The sequence below is a fragment of the Zingiber officinale genome, chromosome 3A, assembly GCF_018446385.1.
Source record: "Zingiber officinale cultivar Zhangliang chromosome 3A, Zo_v1.1, whole genome shotgun sequence".
In the NCBI taxonomy this organism is placed as follows: domain Eukaryota; kingdom Viridiplantae; phylum Streptophyta; class Magnoliopsida; order Zingiberales; family Zingiberaceae; genus Zingiber; species Zingiber officinale.
Window position 1 is genome coordinate 90,996,683 of NC_055990.1, and position 24,785 is coordinate 91,021,467.

General features: G+C 35.5%; 1 protein-coding gene across 3 annotated transcripts; it reads right to left on the reverse strand.

The window, feature by feature from the left end:
• Nucleotides 1-1,863: 1,863 nt before the first annotated feature.
• LOC122052040 (calmodulin-binding protein 60 B-like) lies at nucleotides 1,864-10,974 on the reverse strand. Of its 3 annotated transcripts, none has more exons than XM_042613422.1 (9): nucleotides 10,863-10,974; nucleotides 10,552-10,680; nucleotides 8,499-8,574; nucleotides 6,968-7,032; nucleotides 4,718-5,211; nucleotides 4,473-4,633; nucleotides 4,195-4,398; nucleotides 2,938-3,157; nucleotides 1,864-2,707 (listed from the first exon to the last, which is right to left on the reverse strand). In XM_042613422.1, exons 2-9 carry the CDS (start codon nucleotides 10,641-10,643, stop codon nucleotides 2,103-2,105), a joined length of 1,917 nt encoding a protein of 638 aa, XP_042469356.1. In that variant the 5' UTR covers nucleotides 10,644-10,680; nucleotides 10,863-10,974; the 3' UTR covers nucleotides 1,864-2,102. The 3 variants fall into 3 exon arrangements, with proteins under 3 accessions (XP_042469356.1, XP_042469357.1, XP_042469355.1); XM_042613423.1 differs by having other exon boundaries at nucleotides 1,864-2,698; nucleotides 10,552-10,742; nucleotides 10,863-10,972; XM_042613421.1 differs by having other exon boundaries at nucleotides 10,552-10,742; nucleotides 10,863-10,972.
• Between the last annotated feature and the right edge of the window lie 13,811 nt (nucleotides 10,975-24,785).

Sequence of the window (24,785 nt, forward strand, 5' to 3'; positions counted from 1 at the left end):
ATCCACATAAACTGAAATGGGTGTAATCGAAGCTCTCTAGGTCTATCAGTGGGTTTTGAAATCACTTACGAGAAAATTAATCAGAGCTTTCTTCTTTGTAAAAGAAAATTAATCCAGAAAATGAGATCACTTACGAGAAATAAGGGAAAAGGACAAAAAGACACCACTCCAAATTCTGAAGGCTGAAAGAAAAGTATGTCAATTATTTAAATGGAAAAAAAATACCAAGCAAAAGGCAGAGGAATTGCAAAAATCCTTACTTTTCAATATCCAATCCAGCATATTTGAAGAGGTATTCAGCAGTTAAGGCTTTTCCAATGTGCATAATTTTTCAAACCCCCAACAAAGACATACATCATGATCTGAGATTTAAGTCAAAATAAAATGCTACATTGGAAATGAAGAGTTCCTAAAACAGTTGAGCATTCCTAATAGAGTGAGATCCACATTGGGCCTGATATGGAATTATATCAGGCCCAACGTGGGCCTGATATGATTCATATCAGGTCTAACGTGGACCCTTTTTGTTGATTCTTTCTTTTTATATTTTTACACATTCTAAAAGTCAAAATAAATAATGGATGACATATTTGAACTCCTTCCAACATCAGGAATCCACAAAAACAGAAATGAGTGTAATCGGAGCTCTCTAGGTTCATCAGTGGGTTTTGACCGAAAACCATTGATGGACCTAGAGATCTCAGATTACACTCATTTCAATTCATGTGGATTCCTGATGTTGTAAGGAGTTCAAATATGCTATCCATTATTTATTTTGACTTTTAGAATGTGTTAAAATATAAGAAGAAAAAATCAACAAAAAGGCTCCAAGTTAGCCCCGATATGAATCATATCAGGATATCAAGCCCACCTTGGGCCTGATATGATTTCATATTAGGCCCAACGTAGCCCTGATATGATTCATATCAGGCCCAACATGGGCCTGATATGAAATTTTTTTGCTGATTCTTTCTTCTTATATTTTAACACCTTCTAAAAGTCAAAATAAACAATGAATAACATATTTGAACTCCTTGCAACACCAGGAATCCATAGAAACTGAAATGGGTGCAATCGGAGCTCTCTAGGTCCATCAGTGGGTTTTGATCGAAACCTACTGATGGACTTAGAGAGCTCTGATTGCACTTATTTCAATTCATGTGGATTTTTGAGATTACAAGGAGTTCAAATTTGTTATTCATAGCTTATTTTAGCTTCTTTAAATGTATTAAAATGTTATCAAAAAATTAACTAAATCTTAAAATGAAAGAAGAGATAAGAAAGAGAAGAGAGAGAAAAAGAAAACGAAAAAAAAAAATTTTGATTTGTCAGAAGAATAAAAAAAGAAGTATATTTGAAAAAGTACGTCTTTTGATAAATATCAAAACAACATACGTCTTTTGATCAATTAAAATGTTTAGGTGCATGATTTAATAAATTACCATAAATTTAAAGGGATAAAAATTAAAACATGTCTATATAATTTTTTTCTCTTTTAACTAGCTACTATTGTACATTGCTATTTTATTTCTACCTACAAAGATAATTTACTTCATTGAGTTGTCACTCATTTGTTCATGGATTCAATAACAGCCAAGCAATTCAAAAATCTTTAAAATTTATGTTTATTTTAAACTAAATTAAATATTTTGTCTCTTGCTATGTTGTCCTTCGTCTCTAGATGCCTAAATAGGAGTCATAAGTCTTTCTCCTTCATAAGAAAAGTAGATTAATCACTAACTTGTGACATCTGCCATTTCATCAAACCAACTGAATTAGTGCAGGAAATAATTGCAATACTGAAGCAAAATGTTCATCATTACAAGCATCATCAGATGTGATCCTACGAACAGATTCACGCACTGTTTCAATCAAATAACATGATTAGGCAAAGCGTTCAAAGACTGTAAGTGCTTAATTTACAGATGATATTAGCAGACACAAGCAATTACTGAATCCATGGAGTCGTTTCTTTTGAGAGCTTACCCTCTGCACAATGCTTAAAGGATACACAAATAAAACCCATCTTAGATAGAATTCAGGAGGATGTGTATGAAGTTCTAGTAATATACACGATTAACGAGAATTCGGTTATTGGTTTGTTAATCTTCCAGCTCAACCAGTTGAGCCCTCCTCCTTTTCTCTGCCGCTTTTTTCCTGATAAATATGCCCCACCGCATCGCCGCCTTTACCTTGAGCCATCCGACGACGGCTTTACCAGATGTACGGTTCTGGTCCGCATCAAAGTTGAAAGCTGGAGATGGGGCGGGCATGTAGGAAGGGTACCCATAAACATCATCCGTCATGTTATTTGAAGTCCCAACCATGGTCAAATGTCGAAGTAGCTGTTGCATTTCATCATTTTCCAGTATCTCGTGACTGCTTCGGCGGATCTCTTCTTCAGTGAGGAAGTCATCAGAGCCATGGCCCTGACGTTGATGGGACCAGTTGTGATAGCTGCTCAGATTTGGAGGCAAGAAGGGTTGGTCCACCAGTTGATATCCAGTGCTTGAATGTTCCGATTGGACCAAGGCAAGGCCAATGCTGTCATTTCCTGGAGCCTGAATAACATCGGATGACCCACTGAGCTGACTTTGAGGGGACAATGTATGTTCATACTGCAACTGAGCATTTCGACTAATGAGTTGACGATGAGTCGAGTATCGATTCATTTGATTAAGGTTATAGGAAACAGAATCTGTATCTCCTGCATATAAACAGGAGAATTGGTGAACCAAAACTAATCAAAAAGCACATGCAATTCATCATGCATGAGAAACGGTACTTTTGACTTTAGTCTAGAAAAAGGATAATACTAAAATTTAGCAGAAAGTCCACTAAAATCAATTTAAAAGGAGTCATGATAAGAGACAGATATAAAAGATCGTCCAAGAAGGCCGTCATATACATATGGATACGAAGTAAAGATTATGCTACCTCCATTGACCACTCCAGTATTGATTGTAGGCTGAACTTCAGTAGCATGCTGCTCTGTGGGTGAGTTGTCATATGAATCTGAAAAATTTGCCAAAGCAGCAGCTTCACTTCGTGTAGTCATTGTCTTCTTTGGCATCAAGATCAGAAGAGCTTTGCCATCATATTCTATTACAAACTGCCAGTTCTCATATGCTTTTTTTACGAGTGTATCTGCAAAGACCTGCAAAGTGCAAAAATGGAATTCAAGGGGAAGCACTTTTATGTCACTCAATAGCATTGGCACATTGGTGAAATGCAGTTATAGCTAGCATCTCCAATAAAGCATTTCTGCTTAGATCAAATGTTTAAATAGTAGCTGTCATCATTGTTAAACTGTGTTTGTTCCAACTGTTTGAAGTTGACTATGAATTTTATTCCTCTATCTATATCACAAGTAATTCTACCTCTTACACTTTCAGCTCTAATAAATTTAACTCATTCAACTATATAATGTATTGATCATCTTTGATCTTGTACCATCTCAAAATCATTCATCTACTCTCCCATATTCAATTTCCGATGGACGCATGTCCTCAGGAAAAAAAAAAATCCTCACACCCCCTAGTCATAAGCTGACCTATGATTTACCTCCCTTCACATAACTTAGGGACAGGTGAGCATAATTACCTTTTTGCTACAATACACTCTCCCATACACATCAGCACAACATGATACGGACATGAAATGTGAGTCAAAGAGTCGGGCTCATCTTCCTCAGCCATATGGAAAGAAATAAAAGGAAGAAGAAACACAAGGATGCAAAAGAAAAAGAACTGCACAAGGAGATTTATTTAGATGAGGAAGATGAAGCAGCAGCACAATGGAAGGAAGCAGTACCTAGGTGATGAGTGGGAGTGAGGAGAGAGAGACAAAAGGTTTGTGCAGTGTGAGAATAGCAGGTCTGACACAGGAGAAACCGCAAGAAAAAAGGGAAACCCTTAAACCTAATATTATTCCTTATTATGTATATTAGTTGTGTTCTATACCCACGCATTGTATTTGGAAACTTTTCTAACAAGTCACTGTCCCCAAGTTGAAAAAATAAGTGCCTGACTTGTTCCCACGTTGGATAGTTGTAACTGAGTGGCATAAACTCAATCTATTGTCTCCTGTTTTATCGATTACCAGAGTTACACCTGATTGATCAGGTTGAAAAATATACGCAAGTCAACATCGCCTTGGAGCATTAGAGGAAAAATAATTTGCAACAATGCATACCTTTTGACTATCTGTGAGAGTTTCAGTTGAATAGAACTGCTCTCCAACAATCAAGCCACTAAACTCACAGATATGGTTGAAAATTGCACCAATGCTCCTTGTATCATCAGAATAATAAACATAATATTTTCCGCTAAGGGGGCACGTCTTGGCATGCTCAATTAGGATCTCCCACATCTTATTTGACATACCACCTCCAAGGATCTAAAAATGTAATAACAATAATCAACATGCAATCAGAAAAGAATCTCAACAATAAAAATGTACCAATGCCATACATTCCGCAGTCTTTGGGGATCCTTGACATACAGACGGAGAAAATCTTCAACTGTGGAAACTCCACTCCTATTCAACTTCTTATGGAACGAGCCATCCTTGCCAATCTTTTCCAATCTCCAAACTTCGTCCTTCCATGAAGGAGGATAATGTTTCTTGTATACTGCAATAGATATATCCAACAACTATATAAAATTAAACGATGAAATAACTAAAATAAGAAGCCAATTAGTGCAAAGGAACATACATTCTCCTCTATGATCCTTAACTGTGAAAGCTTCTGTTTTTGCCTCTCGAATGTGAATACCCTCACAGAACCCAGAAGAGATTTTCAGTCCAAGTCTGAACTTCCTGCTCCGTATCCAGCTGGAGTTATCAGTGAACGTCAACTCTCCAAGTGTCCCCACACCTTCCTTGAGTACTACCTGCAAATCTCCAGTCAAAAGTGGTCTCTTCCCCTCACGCTCTTTGACTACATGACTTTCAAATTCTTCTTCAGTCCAGTTATCATCATCTTCATTGTTAAAATCACCCTCAAGTACAACAACATCTAACTTTGCAGATGACTCTGGCCCAGATGTCACGACAAACCCAGTACTTGCATCAATCAAAACAACATGAATTGCAGCACCTTGTTCACCTTCTACTTTTCCACCAGTAAAAAGTGGAAGAGAGAGCTTTGATTTAAAATGCAGCTGAAAGTTTCTTCCATCAGGCCCTTCAATTTGTTTTGGAGAAGCCCTGCAGTTTCTAAAGAATTAGAGTACTAATAAAGCGAATTTGCAGGAACAAAGATATCCAGTTATCAGTCACAGACAACAAAATCATCTAATTTAAAATGCATAATGATCAAGGGGACTGTGAATAGATTCCTAGAAGTGCTGCTTTAAGATATAAGGAATACCCTAAAAAGAGGAAATGTCTGTGAAACAAAAAAGAAAATAAAAATGGCTATTAAAAATCTAAGCTCATAGGCAAGTCTTAAGTCGCATGTACTCATTCATACAAAATGAAGTTGATCCTGCAATCATATAATCATTTCTCCTAAAAAAGGATTTTGATTTGAAGGTTCTGGACATGGAAAGTCTACATAACTAGAGATTGGGATCACAATGGGATGGGGCAGGACAAGGCCAAAGACAATTTTAACTTTCCATACCAACCCCACTTCCCAAGTGGGGCAGGACAGAAGTACTCAATGAACCCTTCTTTCCTATCCCTGCGCCACCCTGTGCCACTTCCCGTGCAAGTCAAATTCGAGGTGGGGCAATAAAATATGCATTAAATGTGTAAGATGACTTGCCCCATAAGAAGCATGTATTTTGTGATAAGTTACACACAATACAAAAGGGGGAAGGGCAGATCACAAAAAATCTTGCACATCATTGTTCAGCACTGCATGTGGATTACAAAATTGCATTCCCATCAGTACCCCATTACAATATAGGGTGAGGTGGGTCAGGCATATTCAGGGGCAGATTGATGCAGGTGTTAATCAGAGCAAATCAAATTGTTATCCCTAACTAAGAGATTTAAAGGTGAACTAGCATCAGTACTATACAATAACAATCCAGGTTGACTTTACCAGAGACAGACACAGGGAAACACTATAATAAAGATGAATTCACCATGGTTAGATCTTATAAATTGAATAAACAGTGTGTGCGTGTGTAAGATGAACCCAATTTGCTGCAGTGATCATGAAGTGACATCAAAAATACTTCATCCTATGGGTCTAGTTAATGAATTATAATTTCCCGTATGACTCCCGAAATATAGTAATACCTTAACCACCAGCTTGGATGTGTTAGGCCTAGGGGTCAGCCTGGCACGGCCCATAGTCGTGTTTGGTCAGACACCACCCTCAGGAGGGGAATTTTAATGCATGGTCCATTGATGGTTGGACCATGCTGAGTATGACAGATTTCTTGTCAGGTCCAACCATGGAATAAGCAGCCCAGGCCATTTGGTATCTCTTCAGGTAATTGGCTTATTTGTCAGATGACATGAATCAATTCTCAGAACACATGGAGAACAATATCATTCACTGCCCATATTTGGCCAATTTTTTATACATAAAAAAGGTTACTTAATAAATACATTCTACCATAACAAAGACAATGTTCCTTGGTATAAGGAAATATCATATCTAAAAGGCCATAAAGGAACCCCTTTGGGTGCTAAAATTTACCTATAGACTGTAGAAAGTCCATGTATGTATATCTCTTTAACATTTTAAGAGATAAGTTTTTTTACCTTTTCAAGAATAAAATAAAAGAAAAAGCTTGAAAGAGAGGGCTTTTGAGTCTTCAAATTTCCAGAATAATGGTCACATCATTCATTAAATATTAACAAGCAAATATATTCATATTTAAGAACGGTATGAATGACAGTAAAGCTCAATATAGATATTGTAATTAGGCTGCAAAAAGAAATAAAACAAGCAAGAAAGTCCGAGTTTTCTCAATCACATATGCCATTTGTCATGATTATGTACCTGCCTCCAACTCCAAGTTTAGCAGGACCAAGTTTTGCTAGTGCACGCTCCACTTCCTCACTAACCTACACAGGCACAAAAGAGTCAATAAACAGGCACAAGTTTTTTTTCCCAAACAAAAATAGTGCATTCACAGCCACACCACACACATGAGCTTACATGTCTCTATGTTCAGATGTCTAACCACATATGTCAACAAATGTGTGTGTGTGGGTGCCCCCATGCGTGCCCAACATGAGTGACTAAGGGGGGAGCGCCCCACATGACAATGGGGCACCCCCCTCACCGACGCTAGGCGTACAATAATTCAACCCCTAAATCCTAAATGGTTTAACCGCAAGCTTAAAAAAAAAAAAGACACAGGGTAACTTCATATATGTATATGTATTGGGGTTCAATAAAAGTCTCACATTGAAAAAATTTAGTAAAGATCATGGGATTGAAAGGATGCATGATATCTCAATTGGCATGAGGCCTTTTGAAGGGAGCCTAAGAGCAAAGTCATGAAGGCCTAGGCCCAAAGTGAACAATATCATGATATTGTGGAGATATGTGGACATCCTTTGGTCCCAACAAATGGTATCAAAGTCATGGTCCAGACTAGATGTCATGTGGGGTGCCCTTGAACGAAGTTGAGGGTGGACACGGAGTAAGTCAGGTGACCGTATGTTCGCGGGGAACCCGAATTAGGTCAAGGTGACCAGATGCTTATGGAGAGGCCTGGAGCAGGTCAGAGTGATCGGATACTTGCGGGGAGGTGAGTAGGTCAGGGAGCCCCGAAGAAGGTCAAGATTGGCAGGATCAAGATGGTTACGGGGAGGCCCGGAATAGGTCAAGATGACCGGATGCTTGTGGGAAAGGCCCTGGAATAGGTCAGGGTGGCCGATACTCGCAGGGAGGCCAGAGTAGGTCAAGATGACTGGATGCTTGCGGGGAGGCCTGGAGCAGGTCAAGGTGACCAGATGCTCGCGGGGAGGCAAGTAGGTCAGGGTGACCGGATGCTTGCGGGGAGGCCCAAAGCAAGTCAAGGTAACCGAATGCTCGCAGGAAGACCCAGAGCAGGTCAGTGTGACAAGATGCTCGCGGGGAGGCCCGGACCATCAAAGTAATTGTGGTCCTTCGTTTGAGGGGAGGATTGTTGGGGTTCAATCAAAGTCCCACATTGGAAATATTTGGTAAAGATCATGGAGTTAAAATGATGCATGATATCTCCATTGACATGAGGCATTTTGGGTAGAGCCCAAGAGCAAAGCCATGAGGGCCTAGACCCAAAGTGGACAATATCATGTCATTGTGGAGATATGTGAGCATCCTTTTGCACAACAATATGCTTAATAAACATGGTCATCTGCAGTTGGATGTGCATGTTCCCAGATGCAAGCTTGTAAGAACAGTCATGCACCCAAGAAATGCACCCGTCTAACTTCATAATCAAATGCTCAAAAAAAAAATAATAAACATAGAAAAAAAAGTAACTATCTTTGTTTGCACTATCAACAACCATAAAAATTGCAAAATCAAATATACTTACAACTCTTCGAAGAATGGGCTCCAAAGAAGAACAAAGTCTTTGCAAACTGTCCACTTTGAGAGCTTCTACAACCACGCTGCACATAGAAAAGTTTATTACAAAATTCACACACATGAACGTACCATAGAATATCTAACTGAGACAATATAAAATGACTCAGTAAATCATCTTAGTAAAAACGACTAAAAAAGGTAAGTCTTAAGAGATCTTAATGTCTCCCGTCATGACTGCAGAAGAATAGAATCAACCACAATAAAAAATCAAACATACACCAAGGGATACACAAAGGAAACTTGAAATGCAGAAAACATCTACTCTAAAAGTTTACTCCACAACCTTTGTCCAACATCTGATGATTGATACTTAATAATGCAAGGTGTACTTCACCATGCTACTAACAATATAACTTGAAACATTGATGATCTTTATACTGACTATCAAATAGACAACTCAATGGTTAATTTGACACTCAGGAATATTTACATATAATTTATATTTCAACTACCTAACTTGATAAAAGCACATGAGATCAAAATATATCTGGAGAAAAAAAATAAGAAAAAATTGTCACATCAAATGCTTGGAGAAAGAAGAATAACCATCTTCATTCCGATCTTTTATTTCGAGAGACATATCACAATACAAAACCCAGCATGAAAAAAAAACAAGTTGAGACTATATATATAGCATGGAAAGCAAGGGTACTGATCCTTTTACTTCAATTGTGATAATCATAGTTTTTCAACAATTCGATAAGACGTGTCACACTATTTGTGGACACAATAGTATTCTTTTACAAAGGATGTGTATAGACATAACCTTGGATAGAAGTCTATGGAAAATTGTATTATCCGCAGTTTAATAAAATCTATGTTTTTTGAACTCAAACAGGAGTAATTGTCTGATGCATCATTAACTAAAAAGGGATAATAGGCTCAAGGATTCCAGGAAGCTAAGCATACCCAGTAATCCTAAGTCACATTGATACTGACATGGAGGAAGAAGTTGAACAACTAAGACAACGGACCTAATAGTCTAATACCATACAAATTTGATCACTTCAATTATTTATAAACCAAGTGTGTTGCATTTGACATTGTTAAGTGTTCCTAAGTTGAAGCAAAGGCATTGTAGGTTTTCATTTGTCTGTAGTCATTGTTGATACCATGATAATGGTGACACCCTCCATTGATAGTCTTCTTAAGAACATATCACTGTCACATGCAACGTGAGATACATAAAACCAAAATAGTTGATGAAAAGGCAAGCAATAATAATACAAAACAAAAAAAGGCAAGCAATAATAATAAAAATTAAAAACAAGACAAGAAATGTTTATGTGGTTGAGCAAGTGTTTGCCTATATTCAAAAGTACATAAACCACAGGTGCTGGAAGAAGAAAACTCTAGTGTAATAGATGATCATATTGTATAAAGGAGTCAATTGGCAATACAAATTCCAGTAAGGTCTGCTTAGACTTTGAATACAAATCCTGATGCAAACAAGGAGCATAGCTTCGATGACAAGTGGTGCAAGTCTAGAGGAAGTACCAATGGTATATACATTGTCCAATTTCTATATGCATGTGAGGAGCTAAACAATGTGTGCATCCTAAATTCGCATAATCCTTACATCATGCGCTACACTCCAATTTTTTTTCTTTCGAAAGCAAATGTCCCACTATGCACACTGTCATATATGTGAGCATTTTGCCAATCTATTAGAGTTAGCATTCCAAAACTAGATATGTGAATACAACTTGCTTGAATCTTCAGTACAGTGTGTACTGGATTCATTCTATTTTTGTTGATATTTTCTAACATTTAACTCTTTGATGCAAATTCTACAGTATTTCCATCTTATGCCATAGTACATACGAACAACTCAATTGCATATTTGCAGTTGCTGGTTGATTGATTGTAAGGAAAAAAAAAGGCGTTCGCCACTCTAATTCCATGAGATTTCTCGTATTAGTAAGTAGTAGTTTCACGAACCACAAAATCCTGAACGAACACACCAGCACCAAAGAAAGCAGATTCTAGTTTTTAATTACCTCGCAAGGGCAGGCGCCTTCTGTCTCTTGGGCTCAGGTTGCAGGTCATCGCCGCCTCCACGAGGATCTAGTATACGCTTCTCCCTGGACATGGCCCTCACGCCAAAGCTAGAGGTCGGAATCCCTAATCTGCAAAGAAGGAACCAAATCCACAAACAGAAAGCCCACTAATCTGCACGTCCCGCGAAGATCTACAACAACAAAATCCCGCGACGAGCAGATTACAGTTTACAGATATGCAAAGTGCAAACACAAATAGTCGGTACACGAGTAACGGATGAAGATGCAGAAGGAGGAGAAGGAGAAGTTACGTGTTGCCGTTTCTCGCCTTCGCCTTGCCTTCGCCTTCGACTTCGACGGGAGCTAGAAGGGTAAACCTAGAGGGTCCTCAAAGCGGAATGAAGAAGTGCGGCGACTTGTGGACTGTGCTTAGCCTTTTTCTTCTTGATTTAAAAATTAATTAATTAATTTAACGAATTTTTTTTCATTTATTTTAAGGAAAAATTTGTATACACTACACAAATCTTTGTATGGAGTCCACTCCCTAATCATATATATTTATCTAATTGATACTTTTAGGTATAAAAAGTTTAAAAATCAGTATAATTTTTCTTAAATTCAGTACATTAAATTAGAATTTAGTATATTTTCTATCAAATTAAGTACGATTCTTTTTTCACCTCAATTGGATGGAAAATATACTAGATTTTTTTTAAATAGTACGTCAAACATATTTACCTAATTGCCCATGATATTTTTAGGTATAAAAAGACCAAACTTAAATTCAGTATATTAAATTAGAATCTAGTATATTTTCTATCAAATTAAGTATGATTCATTTTCACCTAAATTAGATGAAAAATATATTAGATTTTCTTTAAATGGTACTCAATTGGATGAAAAATATACTAGATTTTCTTTAAATAGTAAATGATGCTGAATTTATAAGGAATTATATTAAGTAAGAAAAAAGTCGTGCTCAATTTAATAGAAAATATACTCAATTCTAGTTTAATGTGTTGAATTTAATAGGAATTATACTTATTTTTAGACTATTTGTACCCAAAAAAAAATATGAAGGTTAATTTTGATAGAAAATATACTCGATTCTAGTATAAAGTACGGGATTCTAGTGTAAAATACTGAATTTAACCGGAAATATACTCCTTTTTAGACTTTTTATACCTAAAAAATCTGAAGGGCAATTTAGGTAATAATATTTGCATGAGGAAGTTAAAACAAGTAATACTTTGCATGCAAGGAGTGGAAACAAAGTTTTTTGTGATTGGGAATTGCATGCAAAGTTGTGATTATGATTAGGGGTTTTTCTCTATTTTATTGTTATTTTAATCTATTGTAATTTTTTAAATATATATATATATATATATATATATATATATATATATATATATATATATATATATATATATATATATATATATATATATATATATATATATATATATTATAATTTTCGTTTAAGTTTGCTTCGATTAGCTAGAAGATAAAATCTGTCATCCTGAGAGTCCTCATGATAAATCAAGAAACTAAACTAGTCATCACATGGAAGTATAATTTCTCGATAAAATAAGTGAAAGTCGAAGAATTTTTTTAATATTATTTTCTCATAATATTTAACATTCTTACATATGAGTAGAATTGTCAGATGGATCAATCCGTGATCGGACGGGTCGGCCCGTGGTGGGCTAGCCATTTGGCTGGACGAGACGACCCAACCCTTCATCTTGGTGGATTAGGAAATCCCTAATCCAAAACAGATTACGGGCTACACGGATCAACCCACAAGCCTATCAAAAATTTAAAAATAAAAATAAAAATAATCATATCTTCACCATTTTATTTAAAAAAAAATCATTAATCAAATACATTTAAAAATAAATATTTTAAATATAAATAAACATAAACAAGTACATATTTGTGATAAAAAAAGTATTATTTTTTATTTTAAAATTATAACAAACAAAACTAATAAATTAATATACAACTTAGTTTACATGTGTTTTTCAACCCGTGGGTTAACTCAAGCTCATCGCAGGCCGACCAACGCGAGTTGACCCGCGACATGCTTAGGTTGATAAAATTTCAATCTGACTCGCTTAAATTGTTTGGCGGGATATGCCAACCCGATAGACCCAAACTAAATTGATTGGTCTATATATGAGACCTTTATTTCGATCTAAATAAACATCTTAACTATTAATTTAATAAAATAAAATTTCTATTTTACAACTCTACTTCAATTAATGAAACATGAAAGATGAGTGGAACAACTTACTTGTTGTTATTGTTGTTGTAGTTGGACAAATGGGAAAAATAACTACTTAAAAAAGATTACTCTAAAAAAAATAAAAGGAATACCATTACTTTTGAGAAAAACAAAGAGAAGATATAGGGAAGAAGAAACAAAATAAAAGAGTTTTACCTTCTTTGTTAGCAATCTTAACTAGTTTCAGTGAGCTCGACAATAACACAAAGATGAGTGGAACAACTTACTTGTTGTTATTGTTGTTGTAGTTGGACAAATGGGAAAAATAACTACTTAAAAAAGATTACTCTAAAAAAAATAAAAGGAATACCATTACTTTTGAGAAAAACAAAGAGAAGATATAGGGAAGAAGAAACAAAATAAAAGAGTTTTACCTTCTTTGTTAGCAATCTTAACTAGTTTCAGTGAGCTCGATAATAACACAAAGATAGCAAGACAAGGCAAAACAAGACTATTCTTTGTGATGTCACCAAAATCCTAGAAAATAAGAGAAGACGAAAAAGATGTGAGGGTTGCTCTTGTTGCTGAAAGAGGATAGCAATTGATGTTGCATTTCTTGCTCGCTGAAGAAGAAAGAAAAAAGAGTTCTTGTGCTTGAAAAAAGAGAGGAAAAAACTACAGTTTTATTGTCGTTGGAGACATGAATGAGAAAAAAAATGAGGAAGAAGAAGGGAAAAAATATAGAGAGGGATGGGCGAAGGTATGGCAGTGACGTACGACATGATGGGGGCTACTGTATGCGTAGGAAGAAAAGGGAGAAAAAAAGAGAAAAGAGAAGGTTTTCTAAAAAAAATATTATAATTCATGTTAAACCAATCGATTTCTTTTAAATTTTAAATTTAGTTTAGTCATAATTTGGCCAAATCAACTCTAAATATATCTCAATTTGAACCAATATAATCTTTATCTCCGCGTCTACCCATTGGATTAAGTTCGAACTCGATCTGATTTTAATTTAGCATCCTCACTTGATGTTCAATGATTTTTTAGTTCATCCATTTATTATTATATATTTTATTTTTAAAATTTATTACTTAACATTTCAAGTCGTGATATTTCCTCGTAAAAGTGGTACCAACGGATGACTTAGGTCGAGGGCTTTTTAAATATTTGGTCAATTTCAATTTTCTAGTGACGAGGTGGTGAATCGGTAGGTCAAAGTGGCACTAAGGGTTTTGTATTATTTTATTTTATTTTTAAATCTCAACGAGTGATCACCGGCCCCCCCACCCCCATATGGCTACGCCACTCGTAAGTCATTTGATGGATTTTATAGAGTGTCATAGTTCAAAACCCTGTTAGGGCAAGTTTTACAATGGAATTTTTCAACTGTGGAGATCAGCTAGGAGAATTGTCACGGTCATTTTTCGATTTATTCAATGGGCGAATCAGGGGAAGGTCGTCCACCTCCAGGTTAACTAGATCGGTAAAAGTGAAAGTGAATACCTAGGTTAAAAAATTAATACAGATAAAAATAATTAATTAATTTAAAAAATTACAAAGGTATGTATAATTCTTAAATTTATTTTGTATTACTCGGGGGCTTGGTATGATCATAAGCAGGAGAATGAATTTCCCAAGCAATAAGGGGTTGATTCTCATGTAGAACAAATAAATGTGACACTAGAACCAATTGTGTGTTGGGTGCTACTTGGAATACCGTTCTGTTTCCCCTGTACAAAAATTTGTACAAGCACAGAACTTTTCCTAGCAACCCATGTGTTTTCCATAAGTTAAACTTGGATTGCAAACGAAACTTAACATTATTAATTCAAGTTCATCCCATGTGATATTCAGAAGTTAAACTTGGATTGCAAACGAAACTTAACGTTATTAATCCAAGTTCAACCCATGTGTTCATTAGAAGTTAAACCATATTACAGAAGTTGATTAAATATCTATTTCAAAGATTGGCTTCCAGGTCGTCGACGAGGCACTCGGCCTTCTTGGTTATGAGATCATCCACCACTTCCTAGACAAAGGCTTTCAAAGAAATTGAATATTTAGACTCCTCACAGTAAACCCTAGGTTTAACTAAAGAGACCTCAATCAAAGCACAAGATCGAAATACAAAATCGAATCACAAAATCGAAGCACAAAATCGCTAGCCTCTTGTGTTGGTATTTCAGGATCCATACAAAGAAAAACTAAACTAGCACACTGCGGAAACAATTAACTAGTTATACCTTTCTTTGTATCTTAAAGACCTGTTGATCTTCTGCTGTATTCCTCTCCTCTTCTTGGACGTCGTGTGAGCGACGATCTACCAAGATGAAAACACCCGACCTTCTCCTTCCTTTCCAAGCTTTCGACCACCAAAGAATACAAAGTCAAGAGGCCTCCTTCTTCTTCTTCTCCTCCAAACAACCGACCATAAGGTGAAGGTCCTTCTCCAAGTGTCGTTGACCCTTATGAAGAGGAAAGGGAAAAGAGGGAAGAGGCGGCCACAAGAAATTAGAAGAGGAGCCTTAGGTTGTTTTTTTAGAGAGTATCCCCTCCTCCTCTTTTATAATCTTTGCAAGCGGCTAATAAGGAAAGTTTTTAATAAAATTTCCTTTTATTTACTATTGTAGATGGTTACAAAATTAAAATCTCTCTTTTAAACCATTGTAAATAGCTATAAAAGAAAAAATTATAACAAAATTTTGTTTTAAACAAACTCTTCCTTTTATTCCTATAATAGTTGGTTACAAAAAAGGAAAGATTTTAACAAAATTAAAATCTTTCTTTTAACCATTGTAGATTTTGTTTTAAACAAACTTTTCCTTTTATTCCTATAATAGTTGGTTATAAAAATGGAAAGATTTTAACAAAATTAAAATATCTCTTTTAACCATTGTAGATAACTACAAAAAAGAAAAGATTTTAACAAAATTAAAATCTCTCTTTTAACCATGGTAGATAATTATAAAAAGGAAAGATTTTAACAAAATTAAAATATCTCTTTTAAGATAACTACAAAAAATGAAAAGATTTTAACAAAATTAAAATATCTCTTTTGATCATTGTAGATAACTACAAAAAAGGAAAGATTTTAACAAAATTAAAATATCTCTTTTAACCATTGTAGATAACTACAAAAAAGGAAAGATTTTAACAAAACTAAAATCTTTCTTTTAATCTATTGTAGAAAGCTATAAAAGGAAAGATTTTAACAAAATTTTGTTTTCAACAAAACTTCCTTTTCTCTTCTTGTATGGCCGGCCCCATGCTTGGGCACCAAGCATGGCTTGGCCGACCCACATCTTGGGCACCAAGAGGGCTTGGCCGGCCCCTTGCTTGGGCACCAAGCAAGGATGTGGCCGACCCCTCATTTGGGTAAGAAGGAAAATCAAAACGGGTGAACGTGAGGCTTTATAGAGGCTACAGTAGGGACCGAGAGGAGGAATTGGTTTTGGTCTCCCAATGAGCTTGAGGTTCCTGTGTTCGACCCGAACACACAACTCAAGTTCATCAATAATAACTCATATCACTAAAGAGTTATTATTGAACTACCGCACCAATCCCATATTACATTATGGACTCCTTCTTATCATGAGTGCATTAATCTCCTTGTATTTAAGATATCGAATGTCCATTAATTAATATCTAGCTCCAAGAGTAGTACTACTCAACTTTATTATCATGTCGAACTAAATCCACCTGCGGGGTTTACATGGCAATCCTTATGAGCTCCTCAAAGGGACATCATCAACCTAGATAACTAGGACACAATTTCCTTCTATAATCAACAACACACCATATAAATAATATTATTTCCCAACTTATCATGCCTATTGATTTAACGAATAAATCTCACCCATTGATAAATTAAAGAAATAAATACTAAGTATATGTGCTTGTTATTATATTGGGATTAAGAGTACACACATCCATAATAACAGAGGTTATGTTCTTTTATATAGTTAGTATAAAAAGAAACAACCTCAAATGGTCCTGCTCAATACACACATAGTGTACTAGTGTAATTTTATAGTCAAGATAAACTAATACCAAATTACACTACAACCATTCCAATGATTTGTCCCAATCCATCTTGGTTGTGAACTACTATTTATAATTTATAAGGAACTGATAACATGATCTTCTGTGTGACACCACACACCATGTTATCTACAATATAAATTAAATGGACAACTGCATTTAACTAAATGCAGACATTTGACAAATGTGATTCTCATTTCAAAATAAATGTTCATACAAAAAGCTAGGCTTTTAGTATGCATCCTAATAATCTCCCACTTATACTAAAAGACTATACTGGCATATATGTTGCCATACATCTGATTTTCATCCCCTCAACATGCCCATCAAAAGCTCTCACCTGAAGGGCCTAAGTGAAAGGATCCAGGTTATATATCCTGATGTAATCTTGGCGACAACAACTTCTCCTCGTTTTACAATGTCTCGTATTAGGTGGTACTCGCACTCAATGAGTTTACTTGCCTTATGGCCTCGTGGTTACTTCGAGTTTGCTACTGCACCATTTATTATTATAATAAACTATAATAATTTTGGGCAAACTAGGAATCACATCTAAGTCCATCATGAAGTTACTAAGTCATACAACTTCTATGGCTGCCTCAGAGGCTGCCACATACTCAGCTTCTATAGTGGAATCTGAAATGCATTTCTGCTTAACACTCCTCCATTGTTATGGCTTCACTTCCTAAAGTAAACACAAACCCCAAGGTAGACTTACTATAGTCCCTATCTGATTGGAAGTCAGAATTCGTGTAACCTACAGGGATCAAATCATCTGCTTGGTAAACCAGCATATAATCTCTAGTCCTTCTCAGGTACTTTAATATATGCTTTACGACAGTCCAATGTCCTTGTCCTAGATTACTTTGATATCTGCTAACCATGCCTACGGCAAAATAGATATCCGGTCTCGTACATAGCATTGCATACATTAGGCTTCCTACAACCGAAGCATAAGGAGCTGCCTTCATATCCTCTATCTCCTTTGATGTTTTAGGACACATCTCTTTAGATAAAGGTTCTTCATGCCGAAAAGGTAGAAAATCTTTCTTAGAGTTTTGCATGCTAAAACGAGCTAGGATAGTATTGATGTATGAAGCTTGGGATAAGTACAACATTCTTTTCTTGCAATCCCTTATTACTTTGATCCCAAGAATATGTACACATTCTCCCAAATTCTTTATATCAAACTGCTTGGACAACCATATCCTTACATCTAACAACACTTTGACATTGTTGCCAATGAGCAAAATGTCATCTACGTATAGTACAAGAAATATCACCACGTTTTCGTCACTCTTCTTGTATACACAAGACTCATCCAGACACTGAATAAATCCATAAGATTAAACCAGATGCTCCAAGATCTCGAAGCTTGCTTCAACCCATAGATAGACCAATACTGCATCTTTATCTTGAAGGGCATCATCATATGTCCAAGGATCAGGTTCATATTTACCAGGGATCAAGTCTCAAGATTCTCCCAAAAACATGAATATATCAAGTTGCCTAACAACCCTCCCACTATGACGAGACATTACTTGTAATTGTGCATCATTTGTGGCACGTGTTACAGTTTCTTGTGGTATCTCATCTTGTACCGTTGGTACTAAAGTAGACGTGTCTTCTCTTATTTTCTCAAGAACAATTTTACTCATGAGCTTGTGGTTCATTACATAGTCCTCTTATAAAAATCGAGCATTGGTGCTAACAATGACCTTATGATCTTTAGGATTATAAACCACCTTTTGTTCCTTTAGGATAACCCACAAACAAGTGAACTTCTGTATGTGATTCCAACTTATCAGCGTCTCCCTTCAACACATGTGTTGGATTACCCTAAATTTGAATATGCTTCATATTAGGCTTACACTCATTCCATAATTCTATGGGAGTAGAGGGGTACTGACTTAAAAAGTACCAAGTTCAGAATGCACATTGCCATTTCCAGAGCATATCCCCAAAATGAATTTGGTAATTCTTAATAACTCATCATTGATCTAACCATTTCCATAAGAGTCCTATTCCTTCGTTCTACCACACCATTTTGTTGGGGTGTACCAGGTGCAGATAGTTGGAATTGAATCCCGACCTCTGATAAGTAACTCCTAAACTCTCTTAAGAGGTACTTACCACCATGATCAGATCGTAGTGTCTTGATACTTTTACCATGATGTTTCTCCACATCAGCCTTGTATTCTTTGAACTTATCAAAGCACTCAGACTTGCGGTGCATCAAGTAAATGTACCCGTATCTCGAATAGTCGTCTATAAAAGAGACAAAATATTCGAAATCACCTCTTGCCTGGATAGTCATAGGTTCACACAAATCAGAATGAACCAATTCCAACACATCTTTAGCTCTATACCCCTTAGCCTTAAAAGGTCTCTTGGTCATTTTTCCATCCAAGCAAAACTCGCAGGTTGGAAAATTTTCCACCACTAATGAACCCAAAAGTCCATCGGCTATTAACCTTTGAATCCTACTCAAGTTAATATGACATAACCTTAGATACCAAAGATATGTTTGGTTCATTTCTGAAGGCTGCTTTTGTAGGACCGTTAGATTCGATAGAGGGGGGGGGTGAATATCGATTCGAAAAACAAGAGTCTAGGCGCAGCGGAAAAGTAAAATAGACACAGTTGTTTTACTTCGTTCGGAGCCTGTGACGACTCCTACTCGAAGGCCCGTGGTCCTTGACAACTTTCGTTGGGTAATCACTAGCAATTCGAAATAATGATTACAAAAGAACCGTACAGTGAATGCTAATGAAAACTAAAAACAAAATACCGACAAGAAGGGAAAAGAATGGAGCGTAGTGTCGGAGCTTTGTTGGTGTCGCACTGAACGTTGAGCGAAGACCAGCAGTGAAGAATTCTCGACGATTGATTGATTCGAAGCTCCATGCAGGGCTTCTTTTATATCTTTGTTACGCTGGATTCCTTCCGGCGCTGGAATGTGACAAACCGTGATGCTCCACGTGGCGGCGACTCGGTGGATATAATTTGCATTCCGGCGCGGATCCCCTCGGGCGCCGGACCACCTGTTCCGTAAATCTCCTTTTTCGCAAAACAAAGTTAGTCGAGGCAATATATATCCTGCAAAACAGATTATTAGCACATTTGTAATAGTATGAATTGGCATAAGTTAGTATGACTTAGATTCCGTCTTTCGAGACCGGAATCTAGTCACGATCTCGACTTAGACATCCGAAATGGATCTAAGCGGATCGGCCTAATGTCCCTTCTAGAACGCGTCCTCACAATCCTCCCTCCGGTGACTTACCTCACTTACCGCCAGACGTCCGGTTGGCCGTCGACCGTCTGGACTTCTGCCAGCGTCCGGTCGGCACCTCGACCGCTTGGACTTTGCCGCTATCCGGTCGGCCCGTCGACCTAGCCGGACTTCTGCCACGGTCGGCCGTCGACCGCTTGGACTTCTCGCCGACTATCCAACCGTTGACTGTCGGACTTTTCACACACTTGATCAAAGTGTCAGACAACAACAAAACTAACTTAACCTATTTGTCATTCATCAAAACCTGGGTTAGACCGTTAGTGCTACCCGCACCAACAATCTCCCCCTTTTTGATGGAATGACAACTTGGTTTAAGTTAGTGAAACCATATGCAAGAAGCAACATGCATTTGTGTGGTTTTAAAGTTAGTTTGTGTTTTCAAATTGGTTTAGCTAACTTAACCACCTAACCCTCCTCCCCCTTTAGCATTCATAAAAAAAAATGAACAAAGGTAAACAATCATAGTGAAGAGTTACTGTAACAGGTAATCAAATTTTGAAAGAAATCTAGGTTTGGTTCAACATTTGAAAAAGGTGCAATTTTTGACACCGAGTTAAAAAATAGTCAAGTTGACTTGGGGGAGACAAGTAGTTTTGAAAAGTATAAATTTAAAGTTAATCAAGTTTAACTCTCAAGCGTGTGGTAATTTTCAAAATAGGTTTTTCAAATTTTTATCTACTTTTCAAAAAGGTAAGTTTTTCAACTTTGATTTTTCAAACCAAAAAAAAATTAAGTAATTTTTCAAGAAAAAAATTTTGTCAAACATTAATTTTTAAGGCTAATTTGATAAGAGCTAAATTTTGAAATAGTTAACTTTTCAAATCAGGTTTGAAAATCAGGTGGGATTAAGTTTTCACATTTTTCAAATTTTTTGGTTAAATTTAACTTTTTGTAAATCAATGTTCAAACATATGTTAGGTTTTTTAAAAAAACATTTTTCAAACACACAAAATTTGAGTTAATTCTCTCCCTGAACTTGATACTTAACTTTAACCAGCTGTCTAACCAATTAGGTACTAACTAACTATCAGAAGATAGTAGCTTTCACTTGGTTAGTCAGATTAAGTTAATTATAACCAGTCAGTGTTTGACTTGACTGATGAACTTTAATCTGATTAATATCTGAATTGTATTTAACGTCCAGACTTATGTTGATGCACTGAAATAAGCATCTTAAGTCCAGACAGTTGGCCTATGCATCTCACCCCTTTCTATGTTTGTCAAACACAAGCAAGGTAAACCTAGGGTGTTGGTGAGATGCTCAAAAACTAGTCCTATGGGTACATGCTTTCTAAGGATTCAAAACTAGTCTAAGGCCAAAAACTGTTTTTGAAAATCTAAAAATGGAAAGTTTTGAAAACATACAGTTTTAACTTATAAGTTAAAAAACATATTATTTTAAAAATAGTTTTAAGACAATCCTAGTCTATTAGGCACATCCCTAATTTTCATCGTAGGTTGCTAAATTCACTTTCAGGGAGTGGTTTTGTAAAAATGTCAGCTAAATTTGATTTGGACTCAATGTACTTGAGTTCAATATCACCTTTAGTAACATGATCCCTGATGAAGTGGTGCCTAATTTCAATATGTTTGGTTCTTGAATGATGCACAGGATTCTTGGTTAAGTTAATTGAACTTATATTGTCAATTAATACTTTTACATTCGTGATGTTTAAGTTGAAATCTTTTAGAGTATGCATCATCCATAATAATTGTGCAACACATTCGCCTATAGCTATGTATTCTGACTCAGTTGTAGATAGAGCAACACAATGTTGCTTTCTACTAAACCAGCTAACAAGTGATGAACCTAATAATTGGCATCCACCACTTGTGCTTTTGCGGTCTAATTTGCATCCAGCATAATCTGAGTCAGAATACCCTATTAGTTCAAAATTATTTGTCCTAGGATACCAGATTCCTACATTTGTTGTTCCTTTAAGATATCTAAAAATTCTTTTAACTTGTGTCAAATGGGATTCCTTAGCACAAGTTTGGTATCTAGCACACATACTAACTGCAAATAAGATATCAGGTCAGCTTGCAGTTAAGTACAGTAGGCTACCTATTGCACTTCTATAGTATTTTAAATCAATTGGTTTTCCATTTGGGTCACTGTCTAAGATTGTGTTTACTGCCATAGGTGTTTTTATTTCTTTTGTATTTTCCATTCCGAATTTTTTAAGTAATTCTTTGGTGTATTTATGTTGATAAATATAATTTCCTTCATTTGTTTGTTTGATTTGTAATCCTAAGAAATAGGTTAATTTTCACACTAAGCTCATTTCAAATTCTTTTTCCATTAGATTAATAAATTCTTCTAAAAATTCTGAATTTGTTGAGCCAAATATTATATCATCTACGTATATTTGTGCAATAAATATGTCTGTATTTAATGATTTAACAAACAAAGTTGGGTCAATTTGACCTTGTTTGAATCCTTTAGATGTTAAGTAAGATGTTAGCCTCTCATACCATGCCCTGGGAGCTTGTTTAAGTCCATATAGTGCTTTCTTTAATTTAAAAACATAATCAGGGTGTTCTAGACTTTCAAACCCAGGAGGCTGACCTACATAAACTTCTTCTTTAATTAGTCCATTGAGAAAGGCAGACTTAACGTCCATTTGGTATAGTTTGAGTCCCTTATAGGCTGCATAACCTAGTAACATTCTAATGGATTCTAATCTGGCTACTGGGGCATATGTTTCATCATAGTCAAGTCCTTCAACTTGACTAAATCCTTTGGCAACCAGCCTAGCCTTATTTCTAGTAATTTCCCCAGTTTCACTTAGTTTGTTTCTGAATACCCATTTTGTTTCTATTATTTTCTTGTTATTAGGTGGTGGAACTAGGTCCCAGACCTCATTACGCTCAAATTGGGCTAGTTCTTCTTGCATAGCTATGATCCAATCTGGGTCTAGTAGGGATTCATCCACAGTTTTGGGTTCAATTTTTGAAATTAATGAAATTTGACTTAGGTTTCTAAACGATGATATGGTTTGAACTCTTAATTCTAGGTCACCAATTATTTGATCAGTTGGATGATTTGGGTTAACCCTTATTGTTCTAGGAGGTTGATCCTCCTAATGTTGTTCCTCTTCTTCATGACTTAGAGTTTGGTTGGTTTCTGGAACAAACTCAGGTGTTTGTGTAGATCCTATGTCTTGTTTAGTTTCTTCAAATTTTACATTAGTAGTTTCTTCAATTTTTAAGATAACCTTATTGTAAATTCTGTAGTCTCTACTATTTAGGGAATACCCTACAAAAATTCCATTTTCAATTTTGGAGGTGAATTTTCCTAAGTGTTCTCTTGTATTTAAGATGAAAACTGGGCATCCAAATACCTTAAAATATTTTATATTTGGTTGTTTATTATAAAACAATTCGAAGAACGTTTTGTTATGAGTTTTATTTATTGTTGTTCTATTCTGTACGTAGCTTCTACCCAAAAGTATTTAGGTAGGTTATACTCATTTAACATTGTTCTAGAAGCTTCAAGTAAGGTTCTATTTTTTCTTTCTACAATTCCATTTTGTTGGGGGGTTTTAGGGCATGAGAACTCATGATGGTAACCGTTTTCTAGACAAAAACTGTTAAAGTGGTGATTTTTAAATTCTCCTCCGTTGTCACTCCTAATTCTTTTAATTTTAATATCTTTTTCGTTCTCAATCTGTTTGCAAAAATTTGTAAAAATTTCAAAAGTTTCATCTTTATGTTTTAAGAATTTTACCCAAGTAAACCTAGAATAGTCTTCTATAATTACTAAACAATATAAGTTTCCATTTATAGATTTGACTCCATGGGAGTCAAAAGATCTAAATGTAGAAGTTCTAAGATTGAGTTAGTTTGTGGTTAATTTGTTTGTTTGTGGGCTGATTTAGTTTGTTTGTCTTGTTGACAAGCATTACATATGGTTGAATCTAAGTTAGGTAGCTTTGGTAAGCCTTTTACAAGTCCATTTAGTTTACTTATATTTCTAAAGTTGGTGTGAGACATCCTCCTATGCCATAACCAAGTTTCTTCTTTTTGTGTTAAATAACATTTAATGGGAGAAATGGTTAGGTTGATGGCATAGATGTTGTCTTTTCTAAAACCTTTTAAGCTTATGGTAGGATTATCTAGATGTTTGATTAAACATTCTGTAGTTAGAAATTTGACCTTATACCTAGTATCACACAATTGACTTATACTTAGAAGATTATATTTAAAATTTTCAACAAGTAAAACATTTGTAATTATAAAGTCTAATTTTAATTCAATATTACCTATACCAATTACCTTGAGTTTGCCGTTGTTTCCAAAGGCAACTGTTCCTAGGCTTTTGTAAGTGAGTTGAGTGAACTTGGTGTGATCTCCGGTCATATGTTTGGAGCAACCACTGTCCAAAATCCACTTGGTTTCCTACAGTAAGTAGGATTTAGAGTTAGTCTTTTGAGCATGCATTATTTAAGTGTAGAATTAATTTAAGTTTAAAATTTTGAAATTAATTTTTAAGTTTAAAATTAAACTTTTGAAATTAATTTTTAAGTTTAAAATTAGAATTTTGAAATTAATTTTTAAGTTTAAAATTAAAATTTTGAAATTAATTTTTAAGTTTAAAATTAATATTTTGAAATTAATTTTTGAGTTTAAAATTAAAATTTTGAAATTAATTTTTAAGTTTAA